Here is a 24,176-nt window from a genome sequence, read left to right as displayed (position 1 = left end):
AGATATCCAAAGTCAAATTCTCAAATCGAAATGTGACCAAAAATAAGGTGATCCATTTCGAGGTTCCCCACTTTTTTTTATTGAGAATGCTTATTATCATTCGAAAGAACATTCTTTGGCATTTATTTTTTAAAGATTTCTCCTTCAAATGTTGGCCGCGGCTACTTCTCAGATGGTTTATCCGTCGAGTTCATTTTTCGATGACTCGTTCGAATATTTCGACTGGTAACTGTCGAATGACACGCGTGATATTTTGCTCCAGGCCCTGAATCGAAGCGGAATTGTCGTCATAGACTATAGACGTTACAAATACCCACAGAAAAAGTCTAACAGTGTGATATCACATGATCTTGGTGGCCAGTCGACCAACCCAAAACGTGAAATTATTTGCTCACCAAAGTGTTCTGTCAATAAATCCATTCATTGATACGATGTGCGGGAAGTGGCGCTGTCTTGTTGAAACCAAATGTCACCGAGATCACGACTTCAATTTCAGGAATCAAATAGTCGGTTATTATGACGCGATAACGATCGCCATTGATAGTTACCTTCTCATCGACATCATTTTTAAAGATTATGAATATGATTCCACCGGCCCACAAACCGTACCAAACCGTTGTTTCTTTTGGAAGAAATGACAGCTCTTCAATCTCTTCAGACATGCTCTTCGTCTCAAATGCGGCGATATTGCTTCTTTACATACCCTTTGAAACAGAAGTGGGCCTCATCGCAGAAAAAGTTTGAGCCCATAGAGTGAAGCAATGTCTTTTGGGAAGTTCGAGCGGTTTCAGTTCTTGCACAAGCAGTATTTTGTACGCTTTCAATTTCAGATCCCGACATAAAATGCGGCAAGTCGTTCCACACGACAGTCCGAGCTGCTGCAAACGGCGCCGAATCGACTCTCCACGGTCTTCGTATATACTCTCAGCTACGGCTGCTATATTTTCTTCACTGCGTGCTGAACGTGATCTATTCGGTCGAATATTATCCTACAAAGAATGCTGAATCTCAAGCGAAATTCTTGCAAGAAGCCCCCTTTGGTTTGAGGTTTTTTTGCGGTCTCCTCAAACTGGCAACTTGACTCGTGCAATATTGCAGCCAGACGAAGAATATGGCAAAACTCAATCACAATGAACTTATCAAGATGCCAAGATGCCCAAACCAACACTGAATTGTGCCCTACTCGAAAGAAAAAGAAAGCGTTCGAGAAACTTTTGCGGAAATCCAAGATATGAAAATATTTGTGTTAATCCAATGAAAGCGTGGAAAATGTGTTCGCGAGCAGAGCGTGTGCAAATCTTCAACTTGAATTGGGTCTTTGCATAATCGCAGTCATTGCTCAGTACTTTCAATGCACACGCGCTGTCGTGTTGTTGGCTTTGTTGCATTTGTTGTTACATGGCAAGTTCTTGCCAGCCACCAACCTTAGCGGCAATCGCTGCGTAGACACTGCAGCACGCAAACATTTCGCACAACAACAGCACAAAGCGCATGCAACACTTCCTCGTGCGCGCCGCGCCGCGCCTCCCGACAGCTGGCTGACTGACTGATAAGCGCATGCACTGCTGCCACAACTCACACCTGTAGTCCGTGCCAAAAGTGGCGGCCACTAAGTGCAACATGCAACGGCGCTTCCTCGCTTACGCTCACCTGCGCCACAAGTAACCGCAAGTGGGCGAACTTGCCGACTTGCCGACATGACGATGCGTCGCTGCTGGTGATGAACCATTGCAGCAACAGCAACAACAACGGCAGCGCACGAATTAACTCGTCGGCAACTGGGCGCAAGTAATCGCATCGCAGCGACAACCAGTTGAATGAGCCAGTTAGTTAGGCCGACTTCGACATTTGGTCGCTGTCTGCCGTTGCTGCAATTCGCGGCGTGAAGCTAGTCCGTGCTTGCTTAGTCTAGCGCTGATTTAGTTTAGTTAGTTCGTGTTCCCGTGCGGTCGTGTTGCAAGTAAGCGCGCGCGTCTACGCTCCAATCGTCGTTAGTTGAACTGCAAGCAAACAAACGCGCACACAAATAATCCTCAGCTTGTGGCCTGAAGTGCAAAAAAATAATAATAAAAATACGAAAACAAAATTTACAGTGAGTCTCCCCCTGAGGCGTTTAGAAGTGAAATGAAAAAATGAAAGTGCGTGCGTGACTTAGTGACTGATGACACCGCAATTGACCCGCAAAATTAAATACCACAAACTGCGGCTGTCCGTCGCCAGCCAACGCGCGTAGCCAGCAGCGTTTAAGGATCGTCGCGGGGCTCACTGTGACCTTAAACTTGCCAGCCATTTGAAGTGAAGTGAAATGCTGTGAAAATTTGCGAAAACCACAAATTGGCAACGTAAATTAAAGCAACAGCGCCTGCTAATTGGCAACAACTGTAGACAGCAACAACAACAAAGCAATAAAATACAAGTGCAGCGGTGCTGAGCGAGTGTTTGAAAAATGCAAATGCTTTTGAGCGCAAAGGATACATTGAACCTGTGGATTATATTCATCTGTAATTGCATCGTTTTAAATGCCTCGAATTTGGGGTTTGTGCGAGGCAAGTTGAATGACGGCGCGCGCCGCCTACCACATTCGTATTTTCCCCATATATTTCGCTCATTGTTGCAATTAAGCGCTATTTGTTGTTAATATCGTCGCATATTTCTGTGTTGCATGCAGCAGCGCGCGCGTACGCATTTGTGTTTGTGCCTGTGTGCGCGCTTTGTAACATCATCATCGGCGCATGTGTGCGCGCGTCCGCAATAATTCAGCGCGCACGCACTTTTATGGCCAGCGCGTACTCGTAGTAGCCATTAGCTGACACCCGCGCCCGCGCGCACCGCTCACCCACGGCGTCCGTGGCATTGGCGTCGTGAGCAACTATTGCTGCCACTTTGTTGAATGATCCGTTAAATAACCTCGTTTTGTATTAAATGGCCGCACATCTTGTTTGACTTTTGCTCCTCTTTTTACGCTTTTATGTGATCATTTTTATTATTTCTTTTTTTTTTTTTGCTTTATGCTCATTTGTTTTGGTGTTTTAAGCGCTGACAGCGCATTTACATAAAGCACTACTTGTAGATGCCCCGTTTAACGCCTGCTCTTGTGGCACCTTAATGAAACGCGCAACTTAACGCACACACATACACAGAGTAACTGCTTTTAATTGCCGCCACACAATTTGTGGTTTATTTGGTTATGAACCCGATTTTCGAAACTCGCACGCTCGCATTCGGGAACGGCAAGCAGGTTAAAGCAGGAAAGCGTTCGCCACTCACGTACATTTGTAACATTTCGCCGTCGGCCAGTGGGCCGGCCTGGTCAGTTTGAGATTTTCACAATTTCCTGCGCACGTAAATCTGAATTATGAAAATTGCTGGTTGCACTTTTCAGAAAGGTGTGACTTGATGAAAGCACCAGTTTCACAGTTTGGAATCGTTAACTGCAATTCATCAGCGGAAGTTTGCAAAAGTTATATTTAATTGCATTTTCAAACATGAACAGCAGAAATGCTTTGAAGTTTTTGCAAATCAGAGAATAAAAGTAGCTGTAAAAACTATTAAACTCTGCAGCAACATATTGCAAGAGTATAAAAAGCATATCCGCATTCGTTAAAAATTTCGTGATATCTGTTTACACGGCCTTTCCAAAATTATTAGTATGCACCATCGGAACAAAATCGCACCTTCCTACGAGTCTCTCTATAGTCCTAACTGATGCGAAAAAATATATATTTATGAATAGTTTTTGCTGACATCAATTGACCCTCTGCAATCGAAATCTAGCATACGAGGGGGTTTCGAACAAGAAAACCATAGTAAAAATGCTTCGTGACCCATTCGTGGGTTAACATTCGAACGCACACGACAAATATTTTCAAGCCGAATAAAATCTTGTCCCTCTCTGTAACGTCAGCACGTATTTATTTTAAGAATGATTGACGAACAATATATTCCTGTTGACTCATCATGCCCCAGTAAGCTAAACTTAAAATTTGAATAAGTTATATTGGTTAGTCGAAAAAATCTTTTCGTATTTCTAATCAAACTTCAACTTTTTTTTTAAATATTTTGGTCGACCATTTTTTGCCATTTTTCCACTGGAGACATTATTCCATCGGTGTAAAATTTTCATCAGTGTAAATCGGAAATTCGAAATTTCTAGAATGGAAGCGAGAAAACCATTGTTGTGCTACATGAACTGATACAGCATCGTCTCCGTAAACTTCAAAAAATTCTTTGGTGGCTTACGTAGCAGTCTTCTTTTTTTAACAAAAATTTCAAAATATAGCGAATTTCTTCATTATTTTCATTCATTTTTGAACAGCTGCAACTTTTTTCAACTTCCCTGAATTAATTTTTTTTGGTTAAATGAAGCTTAAGATGTCACCTTTCTAACACTATATGGTGGGACACAATGTGATTGGTAGCACTGGAGATAAACGACTGAAAGGACATCTAAATATTTTAAAGGTCATCCTTTAGGATGCCTGCACTTGACGCGGACAGGCTCTGCGACCTCAATAACGATACCTGCTCCAGTGTATAATACCGTAAGAACCCCAGATGCTTACCGCGTAGTCTTGCCAGTGTGGGACAAGTACACAAGAGATGCTCCATTGTTTCCCTGGTGCCTTGCTCTAGACATTTCCTGCAGTCGAACTGTCAGCACCATCCTGCAGGCGTGTGTCGCCACCAGACAGTGACCAGTTAGTATTCCGATCAAGTTCCTACAGTCTCTTCTATCGAGTGCCAAAAGGAATTTCGTGTACTTCCGATTTAACGTTTTGCACATGACTTTTGCAGTTTTGCACGCAGGTAGCTGTTCCATCGGGTTTTGATTTTCTTTACCAAGCTTCTGTCCAGATCGTCGTATAAACAATGCATGGGTTTCACAATGTTGGTCACGTTTTCAGGTGTTAACCGTTCACCATTCTTGTCAATCTCGTCCACTATTTCATTGCCCTCGATGCCTTTGTGCCCTAACACTAGTAGAAGTGAAGTTACTTGCGGCAGGCAATACTTCCCCATTGGAGTTGTTTTAAAAGCTTCCGTTATGCACAGCGCAGCGAGCCTCTGAACCCTTTCCTTTTGCTTCCGGTAGGTGGATTGCCGTACGCCTGTCCGTCATACTATTGCACGGTAGAGCAGAATTGGTCTTAAGGGTACAATAGCTGTGTAGCACCAGTGCATGAGAGAGGAGAGAGCCCCCAGGTTGTGAGAAGCATCTGCCTACACGCTTATAAAGCATTGCTTGTTTTTTCCACTCTTTCTTCCACAGCAGTTTGCTGTCCAAGACTACCCATTTATCGAAGGAAACCTCATCGTTAACGATGTTATTCACAACTTTTGTTAGCAGATTACACATATACATAGCTGAGTTATGTTCATACGAGTATTCTTAACTCTGATTAAAAATTACAGTTGATTTGAAAGCATTTCTGAGAGTATCTCTCATAGCATGTATAGGGGTATTCACAACCGCTTTGAAAATTCGTTATTCAGTAATTTTGTACATACTTTTTTCTTGCGTACAGGTTTGGAAAATTAACAGATTATAGTTCTACGACTCTGAAAGGCTTGTTAATTTTTTTGTTGCTTGGTAACAACAAATCAGCTGTTTGTTTTGAGTCGTTGTCTTAAAAGTTCATTTAATTCATTGCAAAAATTCAATATTCAAATAAATTTATTTTGTTTCCAAAATTAAAAATTTAGTAAAATTCAATCAGCTGTTTAGGAACAAAGATTATCAGACTACATAGATAGAGCAAAAAGTATGTTAACTTTTTTAACGAAGTGTCAACTAACGAATCACCAGATTAACATTGTCGGTGTGAATATCCCTTATATTTGTGAGGACGCTGGCAAAATTCACAGCAGAACTGTTGATTTCTCTATTATAATGTATAATTCTTTCTGTTCGAAATAGATAAATCTAGCATGGGTTCCTGTACTTTTGAGATTATTTATCTCTTTGCGATAAACACATCAACCAAGCCTTGACTTTCTCTCTTCAAAAATGTGCGTTAAACTCAACTTACAAACCCCAAAACGTGATTTTTCTCATCAGGACTGGATTGAAAGTAAATTTCTTAAACATTTGTTATTAAAGATATAATGACCCTACAAATAAAATACGGTCTTAAATATTCTAAATATCTATTTTTTTATTAACACAATCATTTTAAGAATGCTGATTATAAATTAAGGATGTCCCAAAATTAACGCAAGATCTAAGTTTAAATGCATTTCCATAGTAAGTGTAATAAAAAAAAAAACAAAAAACAAATCAACAGCTCGGTAAAAATGAAGCGTTACAAGTTAGAACAACGTGTCGCTGTTATTGAACAATATTTTAAAAATAATGAAAGCTTGGATGCTGAATTTTCGATCAAAATCATCCTAGGCGAGGGATCACATTTTCACCTTTATAGGTCTGTTAATAGGCAAAATAGCAGCTTTCGAGGTTCTGAGAACCCACATGTGATTGCCGGAAAAACAAATGTCTCGACAACGTGTCACTTTTTGGTGTGGAATTTGTACTGGAGGCATAATTGAATCATAGCTTTATGAAAATGAGACTGGTCAAGCAGTAACTGATGCTCGATATCGCGACTCAGTTCTTTTTGCCGAAATTGGATGATATTGATGTGACCAATATATGGTTTCAACAAGACGGTGCCATATACCATAAAAATCGTGAAACACTTCAATTACTGCATGAGATATTTACAGGTCGAAAACTCTCTCGTTTTGGTGATCAGAATTGGCTCCCTAGATCGTGAGATTTAATACCATTAGATTCATTTTAAATGGGGTTTATAATCACAGGTCTTTTGCAACAAATCCAAAACCACAACATTTACTTTTAAAGAAGAAGATTCAACCACGCATCAAAGAAGTTCAGCCACATTTATTCAGAATAGTAATGGAAAATTTCGAAGAATTTCGAATTAAGAAGAAGAAATTTCGACAATGCCTGAGATGTTATTCCATAAATAACTTTATCCTATCTACTTTATGATTTAACAACTAAATACTGTGCTTTCTATTTAATTCTAATGTAGCGCCAATTTTGGGACATTAAGAACTTATTGACAGTCTAGATATTGATTAGAAATTCTGAGATTTTTATATTTGTAAGACAAGTCAAAAAGGAAACCAAAAGTGTAAGCAAAGCTTTACATTAATACATACAAACTCGATCAATCCACCAATTCCACAATCAAAATTAATAAAAAATATTAGAGAACTAAAATAAAATGAATAAAATTGTGAAGACCTTGCATTGAATGAAGCGAAATCCAAGCAGAAGACTTAAATATTTCTAGGTTATAATGAAAAGCTGTTGCATTCAACTATTTTTTTGCAATTAATTTTTTTTTTCTATATATACAAATGCAACATATATACATATTGTTGTGTATGTATATTATATGCACACGTTGCAACAACATACACGGAAAAGAAAGAAACATCTTTTGATTTCACCAAAAGTAAGGCATTTCACAATGAAGTTGCCGGAAAAAATGTCAGCAAGTGGCGGAGCGTCGCGTGTCAATATCTCAACGGAGCATTGCGAATGCGTTGCCAACAACCTGCCGCCACTCATATTGCTGCACCAGCTGCATATGTGCAACAATTCTTCGAATGCAGGAGGTATTTGCTTTGAATAGATTAGCTTAAATCAAAACCGCACGTGAAAAAGAACAATAACAATAGCAACAGCAAAAAGCACGAGAGCAATAAAAATTTCAACAACATTGCTGCAACACCGCTGGAACCCTCTGCTTTAGTATATGTAGATACAAATATATGCAAGTGTTGCATGTGTGGGTGTGCAGGCGCTGCATGCTAATTGTTTGCTGTACTCATGCCATATGGAAAAATTGGTTAATTATGTCACGAGGGTGGGAAAAATATTAAAATGCTGCGCCTTCATTGTGCTGGCCGTTGCAGTTTCATTGGAGGCAGTTGCATGCGCGCCGCTGTTGTGGCATTGTTTCGGAAGGAGCCAAGTAGACGTGAGCCCACACGCATATATGACACACCACAACACAGTACAAAAACAACAGCAAAGCAAGTAAGAGTGAAAAAGTGCCGAGGAAAACTCACAAACCAACAACAACAACATAAGCCAAATACCGCAGCGAAAAAGCCGAAATTGCTATGTGCAACCACACGCCAGTCAACCAGATGGAACACACAAATAGACACACACGCGCCTACTACGCCCCGCCAGTTGAACCACTCGCTTGCGTCCACTCATTCCCACCCAAATGTTGGCTTGCCACCTACCGCTGGTATGAACATTGTTTGTGCAACACGGCTTTGGGAGTTCATCCAGTTTACACTGGCAGCAAAAACGCTAACTGAAACAAAGAAAGTTTTTGTCGTTTCTACCACAAGTTTGATTATTGCTGCAACAACTGCAACTGTTGACACATAGCGGTGCTTGGCAAGGAAAAGTTGCTCGTGCAGCTTTGTGGGTGTTGCAAGCATTTCGCACGGTCAATTCTACATGCATTGTTGTTGTTGCTATTGTTGATATGTAAGGTGTTTGCTTGACTTTTTTGATTTTACTGACACAAATAGGCGATTGCTTAAGCAGAAAATTAGTAGACCTTTAGTTGGCCGCGTTGCCATTTACTATGCTGCAGGGGAAATTGTTAATATACCGTTAATCACTTACAAATTTAATATAGCATGACAACTACGACAGGAACCGAACAGGAAGTGCTATTAGTTTTGTATGTTAAAGTAAATATTTTTCAATTTCTCTCTCTCTCTCTCTCTCTCTCTTTCCTAAGAAGGACTAATGCTGGATCAGATAGAACTATATCTTCGCTGTTAAAGTCACACAAATTGACATATGGGGATCAAATTTCGCACGAACATAACAAAGATTGTACCAATCCGAGTCAAATTTGATCAGATGGTATACCATAGCTAAAACATAATCACTTGACAAAATTCAGCATCTTGGTAATGTTTAAGCTGCCTCTTTTTCTCACATTTATTCCATCTCAGAAGTATTTAGTTACTAATAGCCAGAAGTAGATCTGAGCTTAGGTTAGATTCGGTTAAATTCAGTTAAGAGGATTAACAAGGATCCCACTTTGTCAACTTAGAACGCCGATTCGTTGTGTTTTTTAGCTCCCATATCGTTACAAATCGACAAAGTGCCTTAAGCCTTTCACAGACTTTTTAGACGACTACTGTAGGTTTCGGCTAGGTCTCCTGGTTCGCCGAAGGTAAGCTTGCCGATATGTTTCATGCTATCAATCAATCTCATCCTTTTCCATATAACTGTGAAAACTTGCGTCCGTCAAGATGTCCAGTTAGAACCTCTACCATTGCATCAAGATGCACTTTGCTAAGGGCAAGTAGTTCAGAAGATCTCCACCCATCCACCTTTGGCCAAAAGGATCGAGCGAGGCAAGTGTGCCCCCCCTTGCTACCTCATCAGCTTTGTAGTTGCCGGCGATTTCTTAATGATGAGGCACCCACAGGAGTCCGGCGATGAAGTAGCTTGATGTTACTTCTAGTGAGAATTGACATTCTTTGGCTAGCTTAGAGCGCACAGTTAGTGAGCTTGGCGCCTGTATTGCCGCTCGGCTATCAGAGTGAATGCTCACAACCGTGACCTGAAAGTGGCTACACTTCGGAGCAGAACATCTACCGCCAGCTTAATAGCAGCGACTTCTGCCTGAAAGACATCGTGATCCGGTAGTCTAAAGCTGCCGTGATCTATGAATTCACAAACCGTGACGGACTAACGGAAAGCACCTTACAGAAAACTCCCTTCCAACCTTCCTTCAACCCATCTGTGAAAAAACTTACTGCGCCGCTTTCCCAGCTTCTCATTCCACCACAAAATTCTATTCATCTCAGTACGAAATCCGGTGTCCAGTAAACTTCGGTTCTGGATGTTTCTTAACTTGGTTGAAGGAAGTGGTCTTAGAGCTATGTAAATTTTTTTCACTATAATTTATTTGGCAGAATTTAAACCGAACCAAAAGAGAGTGTACTCAGTTCAATATACTATGATATAGGAACCGATCATTTTGAAACAGTCGAAACCTTCCAAAATAACAAAATCTAAGCTTTCAACTTACTCAACATTATTTCTTCGTTTGAATTTTGTGGTACATCTCTACATGAGAATTCGAATATGTTGCCAAAGGTGTAGTCAATACTACTATTTCTATATGAATGGTATCTTAGAGTTGCAAGTCTTCCGTCTTAAAGAAATTCCAGTTGTTCGCATCTTGGTATTATTAGTATTTTTACAATATTAAAAAAACGATAACGAGAATACTTATGTTTCTTTATACTCTGAAATTGTTACATAAGAACTCTTAAGCACTTTGCTCATAATAAGTTTCAACTATGTAATTTTTGCTCTTTGCTCCGTACAGCTACACCAGCGTGTGCCTTCCACATGTACGATGGCGTCTCCGCGGAAAGCGAAGGTGTGCGCTTCATACGCCTACGAGAGGACGCAGAGATTGGCAAGGAAATACTGCTGCTGCGCGCCTACCCGCGTTCTGCCATAGCATTACGGAGTGTCGACAATTCCGGTGATCACAAATACTTTGGCCTCAGCGAACTGAATACGACCACGGTGCGCATTACTTTAACACGTTCCATTGAGGACTTGGTGGATCGTGATGTGCCACGCAATTTGCTGAAATTCCGCGTTGTATGTGCGGGTAAAAATGAAAAGCTCGAAGAGGTAAGCCAATTTTCCATAAGTATACTAACAAAATAATTTGAAACCTTGAAAATCTTCATTTGTAGGGCAGTTACATATCGATAACTGTTTACATCGAAGATGTCAACGATAATGCACCAGAATTCCTCAACACACCCTACATCGTTGACGTGGATGAGAATACACCACCGGGTACTATAGTCTTTGAGGGCATACAAGCGTTCGATCGGGATAAACCGAATACACCGAACTCGGAAGTGCATTTCAGCATGTCCACAGTGCCAGAACAGCTATCGGCTGATGGCAGTCCATACTTTTCCTTGAAGAGTCCGCATCGCCCGCTGCTTATACTGAAGAAAGACTTGGATTTCGATAATGGCATACGGCTTTTCAAATTACCGCTATTCGCGTGGGATCGCGGCACCCCCGCTAACCAGGTGAATACGACAATCACCATTAATGTACGCGATGTTGATGATCTGCCACCGAAATTCACCGAAGGCGTTTATCGCACAAAAATCAATGAGTTCTATCCAATGACGGTGAGTTGGTGTGCTTATTTTATGAAACCATTAAGGTCATTAACAACAATTTACTACCTCCCTTATTTCAGGGCATACCAATACGAGTTCCACTTTACTTCTCTCCGCCGATCATGGCATTTGATCAGGACTCACTAAATGCTACGCTAATTTATGAGATCATTTCGGGCAACGAGCGTAAATTATTTCGTGTGAACCCAAATAACGGCATTATGTATCTTCAGAAAGAGGTCGATTTGGAGGAAGAGAGCTTGCCAGGGAATACATTCGTGCTGCAGGTGGAGGCGCGCCAACGTGAAAACCCTTTGAGGAAGGCTGTCGCCAGGTAAGATAAATTTGAATGTTTTTCCTCCACTTTCAATATAATTTCTGATATTTCCGTTTCCATAGAATCGAGGTGGAGGTACTCGATCTTAATGACAACGTACCGGAATTCGAAGCGGATTTCTACAACATCTCCATTGTTGAAAACTTACCCACCGGCTTTAGCGTGCTGCAAGTGAATGCCATCGATCGTGATCAAGGCGAGAATGCCGAATTTCTATATCAACTAACCGAGGAGCCCGAAGCAGCGGATGCATTTCGAATTGACGCCAGAACCGGTTGGATCACCGTGAACGATGACCGACTGCTTGATCGTGAGCAACGCAAGTCCTTGCATCTAATGGTGGAAGCAATTGAACGACATCCACCTTATATGCCAGACATCAATCTGCGCAAACCTGGTCCGAGTAAAGTCAAAGTCGACATTACATTGCTCGATACAAATGACAACACGCCCAAATTCGAAAATGGCAATCTCTATGAGTTCAAGGTACCCATAACGGCGCCGATGGGCTACAAAGTGGGACAAGTGGTTGCATTAGACCCAGATGAGGGGCCGAACGGCCTTCTATTATACGAGCTGCAACGACCGAAGGGCAGCGGTTATATACCATTTCAATTAGATACGAAAAACGGCACAATTTATGTCAACGGACCGTTAAGACGTGGACGTATAGCGGTATTTGTGGAAGCTAGCGATCAGGTGAAATACACACATATATATATAGTTATTTAAAATTACTGGAACAAGAAAATATTATTTCAGCCCACTAATCCATCAGAGCGTCGTTTCTCATTAGCCGTTATTACGATTGAGGTTTATGCAACAATCGATGATCAAGTGATTGATTTTGTTGGTGCGCCGTATGAGTTCTGGGTAGGCTCGAATGCTCCCTTAGGTACCTCTGTGGGGCAGGTACGCACCACCCTCATCTACGAAGGAGAAGATGAAATTATGTACGATCTATTGCACACCTATTCCGAGGGCGTACCTTTTGCTATCGAGGAACGCTCGGGAATTATTACAGTGATACGCGAGTTATCCGAATTCACTCGAAAGGTGTACCTCTTCGAAGCGGTAGCCAATTATGTGAGTAGGAAGCCATTTCCAACAACCGTTTTACTAATTTTAGAATCTTTAGCTTTTCGCTAACTCCACCAAGGCGCTCATCATGTCGCGCAGCTCGCCACCTGCTACAACGGCACCTACTCCCACCGAGCTCACTGATGAAGGCGTACTAATAACCAATGTCACCATACATGTTGTCATGAAACCCGAGAATAAGGTCCCCATGCGACCCGTTATCGAGTAAGCTTTTGTCCAAACAAATTCACTGCTTTACTAATTTCAATTTTTGACGCAGGGAAATCAATATGAACGTAATTCATTTTCATATCGAGGAGAACATTGTCGGCGGCATTATTGGTCAACTACTTTATAAAAACGGCGTTAACGTGCTCAACAACGAATTGGGCACCTATCGCCAATTCCAGACTACCAGCAATGTGACGATGGGTAGTCGCTTTCGCAGTCGCAGCCGCAGTCGCAATACATCCTCAGCACGCATGCGTTCTCCCCGACGTCTGGCCAGTGACACGAACCTCAAACTACGATATATCATTGCGAACCAACAGGAAGTGGTTAACAAAATCAGCATCGCCGAAGATGGCACACTGCTCACACTAACCGGCCTGGATCGCGAAGAAAAGGATCAGTATGATCTTACAGTGATCGTGGAGTACACAACCGGCTTGGTTAGTGGCGCCGGTATATACCAAGTGACGGTCGAAGTGGATGATGTGAACGACAACGCGCCCAAGTTTAATAGCTTGTCTTATGTGGGACTAATAAACGAGAATAGTATTAGCGGCACAGAGATCTCTGTTAATCAGCCGATTCAAATTACCGATGCTGATTTGGGCAAGAACGCCGAGTTCCGACTAATACTGCAAGGTGACTATAGCGACCAATTCACTATCGACTTCTACAATGCCAGCAAAGAAGCGCAGAATAAAAGTCGACACGCGCTACAAACGCCAGCCACTTTCAGCGTTTTCAATTTGACCGATCAATGGAATGAGGAGTTTAAATTCGTCGAAATGCAAAATATGCTTATGCAATCCGATATAAGACTGACCAGCGGTCCATACTTCCGTGTAACCTACAGTGGCAAGCGACCGCTGGATCGCGAGAAAGATCAGATCTATAAGCTCAAGTTAATCGCCATCGATACCGGCGGTTTGACCACTTATTCTCATCTCAATATACTTGTGGCCGATGTTAACGACAACGCTCCCATTTTCGAGCGTATCTCCGTCTTCAAAGAGTCAAAGGTGGAGATACGCGAATACACCACCGATATGGAAATATATTTTGTGGACAACTCAGCCGTTCAAATGATGGGTATGATGTCATCGGCAATGGTTGTGCCACCCTATCACATACCAGGATCACCACGTCTCAGTTCCGAGTTTAGCTTTAACAACAGTTTCGCAGATGTACGCCAACAGCGTGGACGACGCCTGCGCAAACGCTTAAGTCGTGGAACTGGACAAAGTCCAATTATGAAATGTCCGCTATTTGCCATATATGAGAACACGCCCATCAGCACTAAAGTTTTGCAAATTATGGCGAGTGATGAGGATTATGGAAGCAATGCGTTGGTGCACTATGAGCTGGTCGCTGAACACGTGGATCGCCCCATAGTTGGCGCGCAATTTTCTTCACGTTTTACCGGGGCTAGGCATTTCGCTATTGACAAGCTCAGTGGCGAACTGACAGTCAATTATCCGTTAGCCGCAAATCTAGATATGCTGCTGAATCTTACCGCCACTGATATTGACGGACTCAGGGATGTCACTTGTTTACGATTTACAGTAGTTGATGTCAATGATCATGCGCCTGTTTTCAAAAAGTCATGGTACAGTTTCGACACGGAAGAGGGCGAATATAGAGACAGCGTCTTGGGACAGGTGTTGGCCGTGGACCTTGATTATGGTGAAAACGCAAATATATCATACAGTCTAAGTGAAACCGATTTGCCCTTCAAAATTAAAGAACTTTCCGGAGTAATAAAGATCACTGGCTTGCTGGATCGGGAAGTGCATCCCAAGTATAATTTTCAAGTAATTGCCACAGATAATGCCGAACCACTGTATCGCATGTCCAGCACTGTTGACATAGAAGTTAACGTCATGGACATCAATGACAATAAGCCCGAGTTTATAGGTTACGATGATGTGGAGAATGCGGAAAAATATATTGCCGATCTAACAGATCGCACATTAACTTTGCCGATCTACAAGGCTTATCTTGATCGCAGCACAAAGCCTGGCATGTTTGTAAAGCAAGTGAACGCCATTGATAAGGATTATGTTGGTAACGGTAATGGCTTGGTGCTCTACTCTATACTACACCAGGACATACACAATCCCATATTCCAGATAGATTCACGTGACGGCACGATCACAACTGTAGCAAGTTTCCGCAGCTACAATGATTATGAACACTTAAATGTGACCGTGGTTGCCTCAGACTTAGGCAGTCCGGCTCATTCATCCACCGCCGTAGTACTGATTAATCTGCAAGGACAAGCTGTCACTGAGCCCACCACAGACGACACAGAACCACCTAATGAACAGCGAAACGTTACCATATTTCAACATCAGTACCACGAAGTACAAGTGCTAGAGAATAATATGGCGCCACTACAGCTAATTAAGATCAACATCACTAATGGACTTAATCCAGAAGTATTCCGTTGGAGCTTGATTATCGAAGAAACCGACGAAGAGAACTTCGATGCACAACCGCTATTTGAATTAGATCCGAAGACCACCACACTATTCGCCTTAAAATCTTTCGATCGTGAACTCAAAAGCCGCTATCAGTTACGTGTGCGCGCGGATCGTCTCAATCGTGAGCCACGCAACTATGCGCGTATTTCATATCCTGTCACTGACGAGCGAGTCGATGGCTTGGATCCGAACGAATGTCGCATCATTGTAAACATCCAAGATGAGAACGATAATGAACCGCGGTTCAAATCCGCCGGTCAGGCTATCATTGCAGTAGTGCCGCGCACGGCTACCTTTGGTTATCCGGTCACAATAGTGAAGGCATTCGATGCAGACGAGGGAATAAATGCTGAAATACGCTACCGTTTGTTAAATGAGCCTTCCCGTCTCTTTGGCATCGATGAGTTGACGGGTAAAATACGTCTTATCGGCATTATACCAATGGATCAGCGTGTATATGGCTTCGATGTGAAAGCCACGGATCGTGGAGGCGCTGACGATGGACGTAGCAGTATCGTGAACGTTTTCGTGTACATCATCGATGAGGCGCGGCAAGTACGCATTGTGGTCGCTGGGAAGCCTGTAGAAGTGGAGCAGCGAATCGATGCGCTGATGCATGTACTCAGTGAGGCTATACAAATGGACGTGCGTGTGCGTCTATTGGAACCACATGTGGGCGGACTTGAACCAGCGTAAGTCAATTTATTTTTACTTGCAATGAAACCTTTCACGATATGGGAACATACATATATGTACATATGAATATTAATATGCGAATTTTGCCTATATTTTTTCCAGCACCGATGCCTATATTTATGCAGTTGATTACCGCACTAATGCAATTTTGGAAATGGAGCAACTACAGGAGTGAGTAGTTTTAGCATAATCCTTACTGTATCTTTTTTGTTTTTTGAGATGATTAGATGGAGCAAAGGTTTAGCGTAGATCGAGGAGCCTTTATTTAAACTATCATTCTGTGCGAAAGTTCACGTTTTGAGCTCAGTTCTTCGAATAACCAATGGGTTTTATTATTATTCGCTTGCTATCGGCCCCTACGGACCATGATAATGGTTATACACCCAATCTACACTTAGTTATACTGCGACTAGCCTTTGGAACCATATTTTTTAATTACACTTCTTCAAGTGAAGAAGCCTTTGGCTGAAGTTGGTGACGATTTTACCAATTACATAGGCAATACAATATTCATTCCACATTCAGGCTTTCTTTAACTGAGTTCTAAATACCTCATTTCATTTACGATCAAGAGCTGATGTACCTACATATATACCTCACCTTTTGTGTGTTTCTTGAAATATGGTACATATGATCATCTCCCACATACCCATTTCATCATAACTATTTTTAATAGTTGGGGAGAGTCCACGAGAGAAAGAAGGGACACTTTATGTTCCTCACTATTTCTCACTCTCAAACTCATTATCGTTTTCACTGTCGTACCTAGACTCTTTCCCATACACTGACATCGTTCATAATATAAATAGAGTTACAACTAATGACTTCAAAAACTGAGCTCACGACAAACGAAGACATTTTAAAATATATGGCTCTCGTCATGCTAATAACTGATTTCACAGGGTGTTATTCATAATTCTCCAAATTTATGGTAGGGTTTGTTGGTTTATGTTGTACCATACATTGATTAGAAAAAGTCTCCAAAAAGTTACGACATTCCAAACTTACTATACATATACTGGGTTTGTCCGAAAAGTAGTAGGACTGATTTTTTTCCACCGCGACTGTACTTCGGAGCGTGCGCGCATCGACGGGATTCATTAGCGGGCATTCCTACCTAACGAACGTTAGGGCGCGACGTGTTTCTGTGAGTGGTTCAAGCCGAAAATACAGCGTTCGTTAGAGCAGAGGTAAGCGATTAAATTCTGTGTGAAACTCGGTAAATCCTCGACAGAGGCGTTTGATATGACCAAGCCTTTGTGTTTCGCCTTTTTGGAGGGCCGTGAAGAGGTCGCTGATGAAGACCGGAAGCATGAGCAAATCCAAAGTGAAAACGATGCTCATTGTCTTTTTTGACATCAAAGGCATCGTCCACCATGAATTTGTTCCTCCTGGACAAACCGTCAACGTCAAGTTTTACATGGAAGTCCTCAAGAGACTCAAACGAAGGTCGATCAGGTCCGAGAAGACATCGCATCAAATTGGAAGTCGCCCCCGGCTCACACCGCCTTTCTTGTGAACAGCTACCTAACCAAGGCCGCCATCCCAACGCTTCCGCAGCCGTCCTACAGCCCAGATGTGGCCCCTCGGACTTTTTTTTTGTTTTCTTGCCTGAAAATGCCGATGAAAGGCAAGCATTTTGAGACGACAAAGGGGATCCAAGCAGCATGCACCTCGGCTATCAAGGCTATTCCGGAGAATGCCTTCTGTGACGCCTTCAATACTTGGAAATCGCGTTGGCAGCGCTGCAACGACACAGAAGGAGCCTATTGGGCCTATTTTTAAAAAAAAGTTAACGATTGGTTCATTTTTTTAAATCGACTCAACCCTAAGCCTTCCGCCCACAGCCTGTATTAAATTTAATAATTTCGATCATTTTCTTAATGTAACCGAGAATTTCAAGAAGTTGAATAGACTTTAGTTGAAATGCATTAGCTCTCGCGACTTTCTGCATTTTATTTGTGAGATATTTTTATGAAAAACGGCACACCCTCTTGCTGTTCTTTCCCCAGCAAATCTTGTCAAGCATTTTTAACATAATCTTACTTGGCATATACATATGCACGTAACTTATCTTTAACGCATCCAAACTCAACTTGGAAATTGTAGATTTTTGCGCGTCTTCAATTGTTTACCATCTCGAACTAATTGTTTTCCATATTTTAGACTGCTTGCGGGCCTGCAGCTAGACGCTCTGCAATTGCAACAGCAACAAGGCAAGGATGGCAACTACGATCACAAAAAGATAATGCCCCGCATCATTGAGCTCGCCGAATTCGGGCAACTGACACATAACACACCGCATTCGGGGAACTTCATAAGCGGCCTGGAGATCGTCAGCATTGTCTTGATTGTACTGTGCGGCATCGGAGCCACAATGATAGCACTTTGCTTCCTGTGTCTGCGGCAGAAACGGTAAAGATCCATACACAATTGGTACTAACATTTAATTAAGAACTCTACCACTTACACACACATACACGTGCATTTTAAGCCGCTTTGTTGTAATTGGAAATATGTTAAGACTGACACACACACACAAACAGCTTGTGCGGAGTGTGAGAAAACACACAGAGCAGATTTGTCTAGTATTACGCGTAGTTTAGTCGCCATATAAGTACATACATACATATATACGAGCATATTTAGCCGTAGGTTAGCCATAGTTAATGTTAGTCAAGATAAGGAACTTTTTGAACACATGAGACAATAAATGTGAAGTAATGGAAACGAGTTGGTTGTTGTTTGTTTATTTCCCGTTCGTCACTTAATTATCCCAGAAATGTTTGCGCACATTTTATGGCTGGATGCCGAGATGGCAAGATTGCCAATTGATGGCCGCCGCTTAAGAGGCACTCATTATCTCTTGGCCAAGGCTGGCGAGCCTAGTTTTTGGTCACGTTGTTGGTCGAGCAGCGGCCTGCTGTTTGTGTCATTCGAGCGCGTACACAAAAATTTATAACTGTAAAAGACCAGGCGCATAAGGAGACATAACAACAACAACAACAACAACGACAACAAATAAATAAAAAAAACTTAACAACAACCACTCATCTGTTACAGCGCAATGTGTAGCAAGTTGAACACATGCCACCAAACGGTTCATTGGCAGCGTGTGCAACCCATATTTGCGGTGTTTCTTATGCCCACGACATCTAGCCAAGCGCCTCAATGCCAACCTGTTTATGCGATTTGCGCAAGTGCGGCCAAAGTCATGTTTGAGGCCAAGACCACTAGAACAATGTGAAGTATTGCTTAGAGCCATGCAGAACAAGTATTATGTACATATGTATGTATATGTTTATATAAATGGATATGTATGTATGTACTTATGTAGTAATAGTATATATGTATGTGTTGGTATAATTAAAAAAACAACAAATTATTTGTGCCCACTTTAATTACACACACCTATTTTATCTGCTCATTAAAATGCACACAACAAAACCAACAACAACACCAACAACTACAACAACCACCACCACTTTGCCACCTGTCAATCGTCGATTACCGATCGCTGTTCGCTGTTCACTGGCCACCTGTTTAGCAGCACCATTTGGACGCAGCCGGAATTTCCCTCATCGGAGACCGGTCTCACATACAGTGTTGCACGTACCGGGCTTGCGGTAGCCGGCAGCCGTCGTCAACATCGCCATCGCCAGCGCCAGCTGCAACATAAGCAACAGCAGCAGCATAAGCAATTGCAACAACAACAACAAGTACAGCTTTACGGTAAATCAGTCAAGACCACAAGTTCATTCATTCCGGAGTCGGTGTGCTCGTCCTCGTCGCACACACCGTCCACGGCTGTTGCTGCTTCACCGCATAGTGAGCACCAGCATAAGCAACAACAGCAACATCACCAGCAGCCACATAATCAATTGCAATCGTTGCATCCAGCACACCAGCATTCACACCATCATCCGCACAGCCATAATCACGCGCTTCATTCGCATCTCAATCACTACACACAGAGTGGACATGCGCAGCAGCAGCAGCTACAACAAGTGTCCCACCAACAACTTGCAGAGTAAGTCTAGACTAGAATTAGATCAGCTAATTGCAAGAGCAGCACTGCCTTCACCACTTTTTATCGTATGTAGTAAACTTGTGTCCTCAAATTTGGGTCAGACCTGATTGGGTGCAAGTGCATACAGATGTATTAGGTGCATTCCAGAGCAAATAAAGTAGTTGCCAGCTGTGAAAGCAAATATTGAAAATTGTCCGAGTAAAAGATATAGATCATTGAAGCAGTACAGGTTGTAGTTTTTTTATTGTTTAGTAACATATAAAGAACGGTTGTACACGTACTAAGTAAACCCTTGAAAACCATCCTAATTGGAAACATAATCAAAAACACTCGCCTGTCTTTAAACTCTTATTGAACTAATTTACTTAGCAAACGAAAACTTCGGCTGCATCGAAACCATAATGCCCTTCACAGATGCATTTATTTCGGAATATTTCTATGTCAGCTAAAGGTTGATCCATTTCGAGGTTCCCTACTCTTTTAAAGAAAAAGCACAGAAAGTTCAAATTTAATGGAGAATGTTTATTATCACTCGAAAGATCATTCTTTGGCATTTAGTTCTTGAAGATTGTCTCTTTCAATTGTTGACCGCGGCTACGTCTCAGATGGTCCACCCGTTGAGTCAAATTTTCGATTACTCGTTCGTGCATTTCAACTGTTTACTGGCGAATAACAAGCGTGATGTTTTGCTTAAAGGCCTGAATCGAAGCGGGATTGCCGCGTAGACTTTACACTTTACATATCCTCACAGGAAAAAGTCTAACGGTGTCATCTTGCTGGCCAATCGACCGGTCTAAAACGTAATATTATCTGCTCACCAAAGTGTTCTCTCAATAAATCCATTGTTTAAGAGGATGTGTGGGAAGTGGCGTCGTCTTGTTGAAACCAAATGTCGCCGAGATCACGAGCTTCAATTTCAGGTATCAAATGGTCGGCTATGATCGCGCCATAATAGTCGCTATAAACGGTTACGTACTCACCGGCATCATTTTGAATAAATATGGACCACACACCACACCAAAACGTTGTTTTTTCTGGATGAAATGCCAGCTCTTGAATAACTGCCGGTTGCTCTTCGTCCCAAATGCGGCAATTTTGCTGGTTTAAATACCCATTGAGCCAGAAATGGGCCTCGTCGCTGAACAAAATTTGGTTCGAAAACGTTAGATCTTCTTGGAACTTTTTAAGAGCCCATAGTCCAAGACGATGTCGCTTGGAAAGGTCGAGCAGCTTCAGTTCTTGCACAAGCTTCATTTTGTACGCTTTCAATTGCGCCAAGTCGCGCGTCAGTCCGACTTGCTACGAACGGGCTTTGTATACACTCTCAGCTACGGCTGCCATATTTTCTTCACTGCATGCTGGACGTGGTCTATTCAATCGAATATTATCCAATAATGAATGCTGAATCTCAACATTGGTGGTGGTGTTGCAAATAGTACTCTCAAAAGCCCGATTATGTTGACCATAGTTGAGTGTAGCGCGCAAAATACATTCTTTATAAAAAGTGAATTTCGTAATAAAGTTGAGCCATTTGTAAATCTGTCTTTCCATGATAAAATGCCAAAATATACTGAACAAAAATAATAGCTTGACACGACTCACGCGTGATCTGTCAAAAAAAAGGCTATTGCAAAAAGTACCTACACTTGGATCAACCGTTATACCACAGGCTTTACTCCTTTACCATCGAGACCTTTAGTTTTCCGGTGCTTAAATTTCATAAACAAAGAAAACATCACTCTAAAGTCAAAACAAGTATACTTTCCTCTCTATACACTCTTAATGCTTTCAAGATCTAGTATTTAGTAACAGTGCGGCTTTAAAATTTATTTGAACTCACTTGATCAGAGTGAAAGTGATCTGGTGATCATAACATTCAAAATACCAAGGCCGCTTTTAATGGAGAAGAAGCTCAAACCAATTCAAGAACCCGCTCTAACAAACGCTCCGAAGCCTACAATGAGCCGGCTCATACTCGTATGTTACAATGTAAATCTGGAATTTAAATGAAAGAGAAAGTTAGCTCAAATATTGCTCGTTACTTTGAGTATATTCTTTGCACAAAAGAGTTTCTCATAAAACAAGCGTATAACAGCCTTTAACGGTTGCCTAAAACTCACATACGTACTTATGGCTTAGGCACGATTTCATTTAATTTATGTTCAAAAAGTTTCCAAGGTCTAATCGACAATTATGATAGTTGAACAACTGTGTCTTACAAAAAGAAACTAGTCTTAAGAAATATTTTCAATTTTTTGTCTAAGACAATGAGCAGTCGATTTCAAAATACATATATACACACATATTACTCTGATGTCTAAAATGCATACATACATACAAATAACAAAAAGTATACATTCAATTGGTATGCATTATATTTTTTTTCCTCCAGCAGTCAGCGGCAGCGTGAATATATCGATGTGCCACTTCCCAAGTCCGTTGCCAAGTTAGCGGCAAGCAATCGCTCTACAACAATGGAGAACGAGCCCACGTCGCTGCCATTCGTGCTCTCCTACAATGTGCGCCAACCAGTGAATAATCTGTAAGTTGACTTCGAAAAAAAACAACAACAAAACATTAAACCAAAAACAAAAACATTTAAAAATAAGATGAAATCATTAGCATTTATATATATATAAGTATATGTATGTAAGCATTTATAAGTATAATATACTGGATTGGAATGCTGTACCTAGGATATACATATATGTACATATATACAAAATACAATATGCACAGTTGTGCAATGGTACAATGGGTTTTGCCGCAATTACAAACAAAAATCTGAGTTCAAGAGCCCGCTTACGAGTATGCCTACTGCATGTATATAGCATATGTACATATGTACATTAGGGCGGGTTGAGCCAAGAAAACGTAAAAAAAACTATTTTCCGAATAATTCTGAACAACTTTGCCGAAGAGACCAAGGGTCTAAAAGCGGTTTCAAGGCAGAGCTTTTTAGGACGAAATTTTTTAGGGATCATACTACTTTGTTCGAAAATTTTTGAGATATCAGAAAGAAATTTAATACGTAGGTGCCTTTTGATATTCCATTCAATATTCGTCGAAATCGGTCAGATCGTACCTTATATTACATATTTTCCATACAATCGATTATTCAGATTTTTTAACTTCCCATGAAAAATCTCTGTCTCGAAGCCGGTTTAAGGTCCATACTCTCTTAGGCACAGTAGTTCAGAATGAAAGAAACAAATCGACCCGCTTTAATGCAGATAAAAGCATTTATGTACATACATATGTATGTGTATATTATATATGTGTTGCACTAAATAACGGAAATTATAATTATATTTCATGCCATTCACAATTTCAAACTTTCCATTTCCCATCTTTTCCTAGTTCACCCAGCGCATACGAGACTTCTATGTTTTCGCTGCACTCGAACGGTCAGGATTCGGGCGTTGACTTCCGCAGCAGTCGCGAGTTGTACGAAACGTCGCCGGACTCCTTCAAAACCAGTTCGCCGCACTCACAGAATTTGAACGCATCCGAATTGCTCTGCCCTAGACATGCCAAGCATAAGCACAGCAACAACAATATTGCGAATGGGAGTGGCTGTAGCGGTACGGTAGCGATCGGCAACGACAGCAGGTAATTAAGAGAAATATATTCCTCCAAACAGACACTCACGCTCCATCCACTTAAAAGTGACAACTACGAGGACTCACTTAAGAATGACGAGCCGCTGGTAGCGTCCAACTGCCGAAGTTCGCAGCATAGCTCACTGTGCGATCATCACCACCGAAACGACTATCAAAACACGAACTTCGAGAAGCGCTCGGGCGTGCGACACTCCTTCTCCGGCGTCAAGGATGATTTGGTGCAGCACTCGCCACAGATTTCGCTGCGTCCACGCGGCCATATACTGCGCAACTCCATGAACGATCTGGAGGAGCGACTGCACAACTTGGAGCAATCGTTTCGACGGCCAATGGATTATACGAAGTCCAGTTCGATTTTTTAAGGCAATGGGAAGCGTGTTCGCCAACAAGCTTCGATATTTTGTATGTATGTATATTTAGTTTGTTAAATCTATTCTATTTAGGAGCAAAGTACCTGT

The 24,176-nt window shown here is 41.7% G+C and overlaps 1 protein-coding gene across 1 annotated transcript; it reads left to right on the top strand.

The window, feature by feature from the left end:
* The first annotated feature begins 2,446 nt into the window (after positions 1–2,446).
* LOC126755092 (cadherin-89D) lies at positions 2,447–24,153 on the top strand. Its single transcript, XM_050467419.1, has 14 exons — positions 2,447–2,546; positions 10,410–10,726; positions 10,792–11,247; positions 11,319–11,572; positions 11,638–12,274; positions 12,338–12,661; positions 12,714–12,880; positions 12,936–16,061; positions 16,168–16,236; positions 18,232–18,480; positions 19,613–20,095; positions 22,491–22,637; positions 23,456–23,707; positions 23,765–24,153. Exons 1-14 carry the CDS (start codon positions 2,447–2,449, stop codon positions 24,078–24,080), a joined length of 6,897 nt encoding a protein of 2,298 aa, XP_050323376.1. The 3' UTR covers positions 24,081–24,153.
* Positions 24,154–24,176: the final 23 nt, after the last annotated feature.

The sequence above is a fragment of the Bactrocera neohumeralis genome, chromosome 2 (assembly GCF_024586455.1).
Source record: "Bactrocera neohumeralis isolate Rockhampton chromosome 2, APGP_CSIRO_Bneo_wtdbg2-racon-allhic-juicebox.fasta_v2, whole genome shotgun sequence".
Taxonomy (NCBI): domain Eukaryota; kingdom Metazoa; phylum Arthropoda; class Insecta; order Diptera; family Tephritidae; genus Bactrocera; species Bactrocera neohumeralis.
Note: the sequence above shows the minus strand (reverse complement) of the source record. Positions and strands in the feature narration are given on the sequence as shown.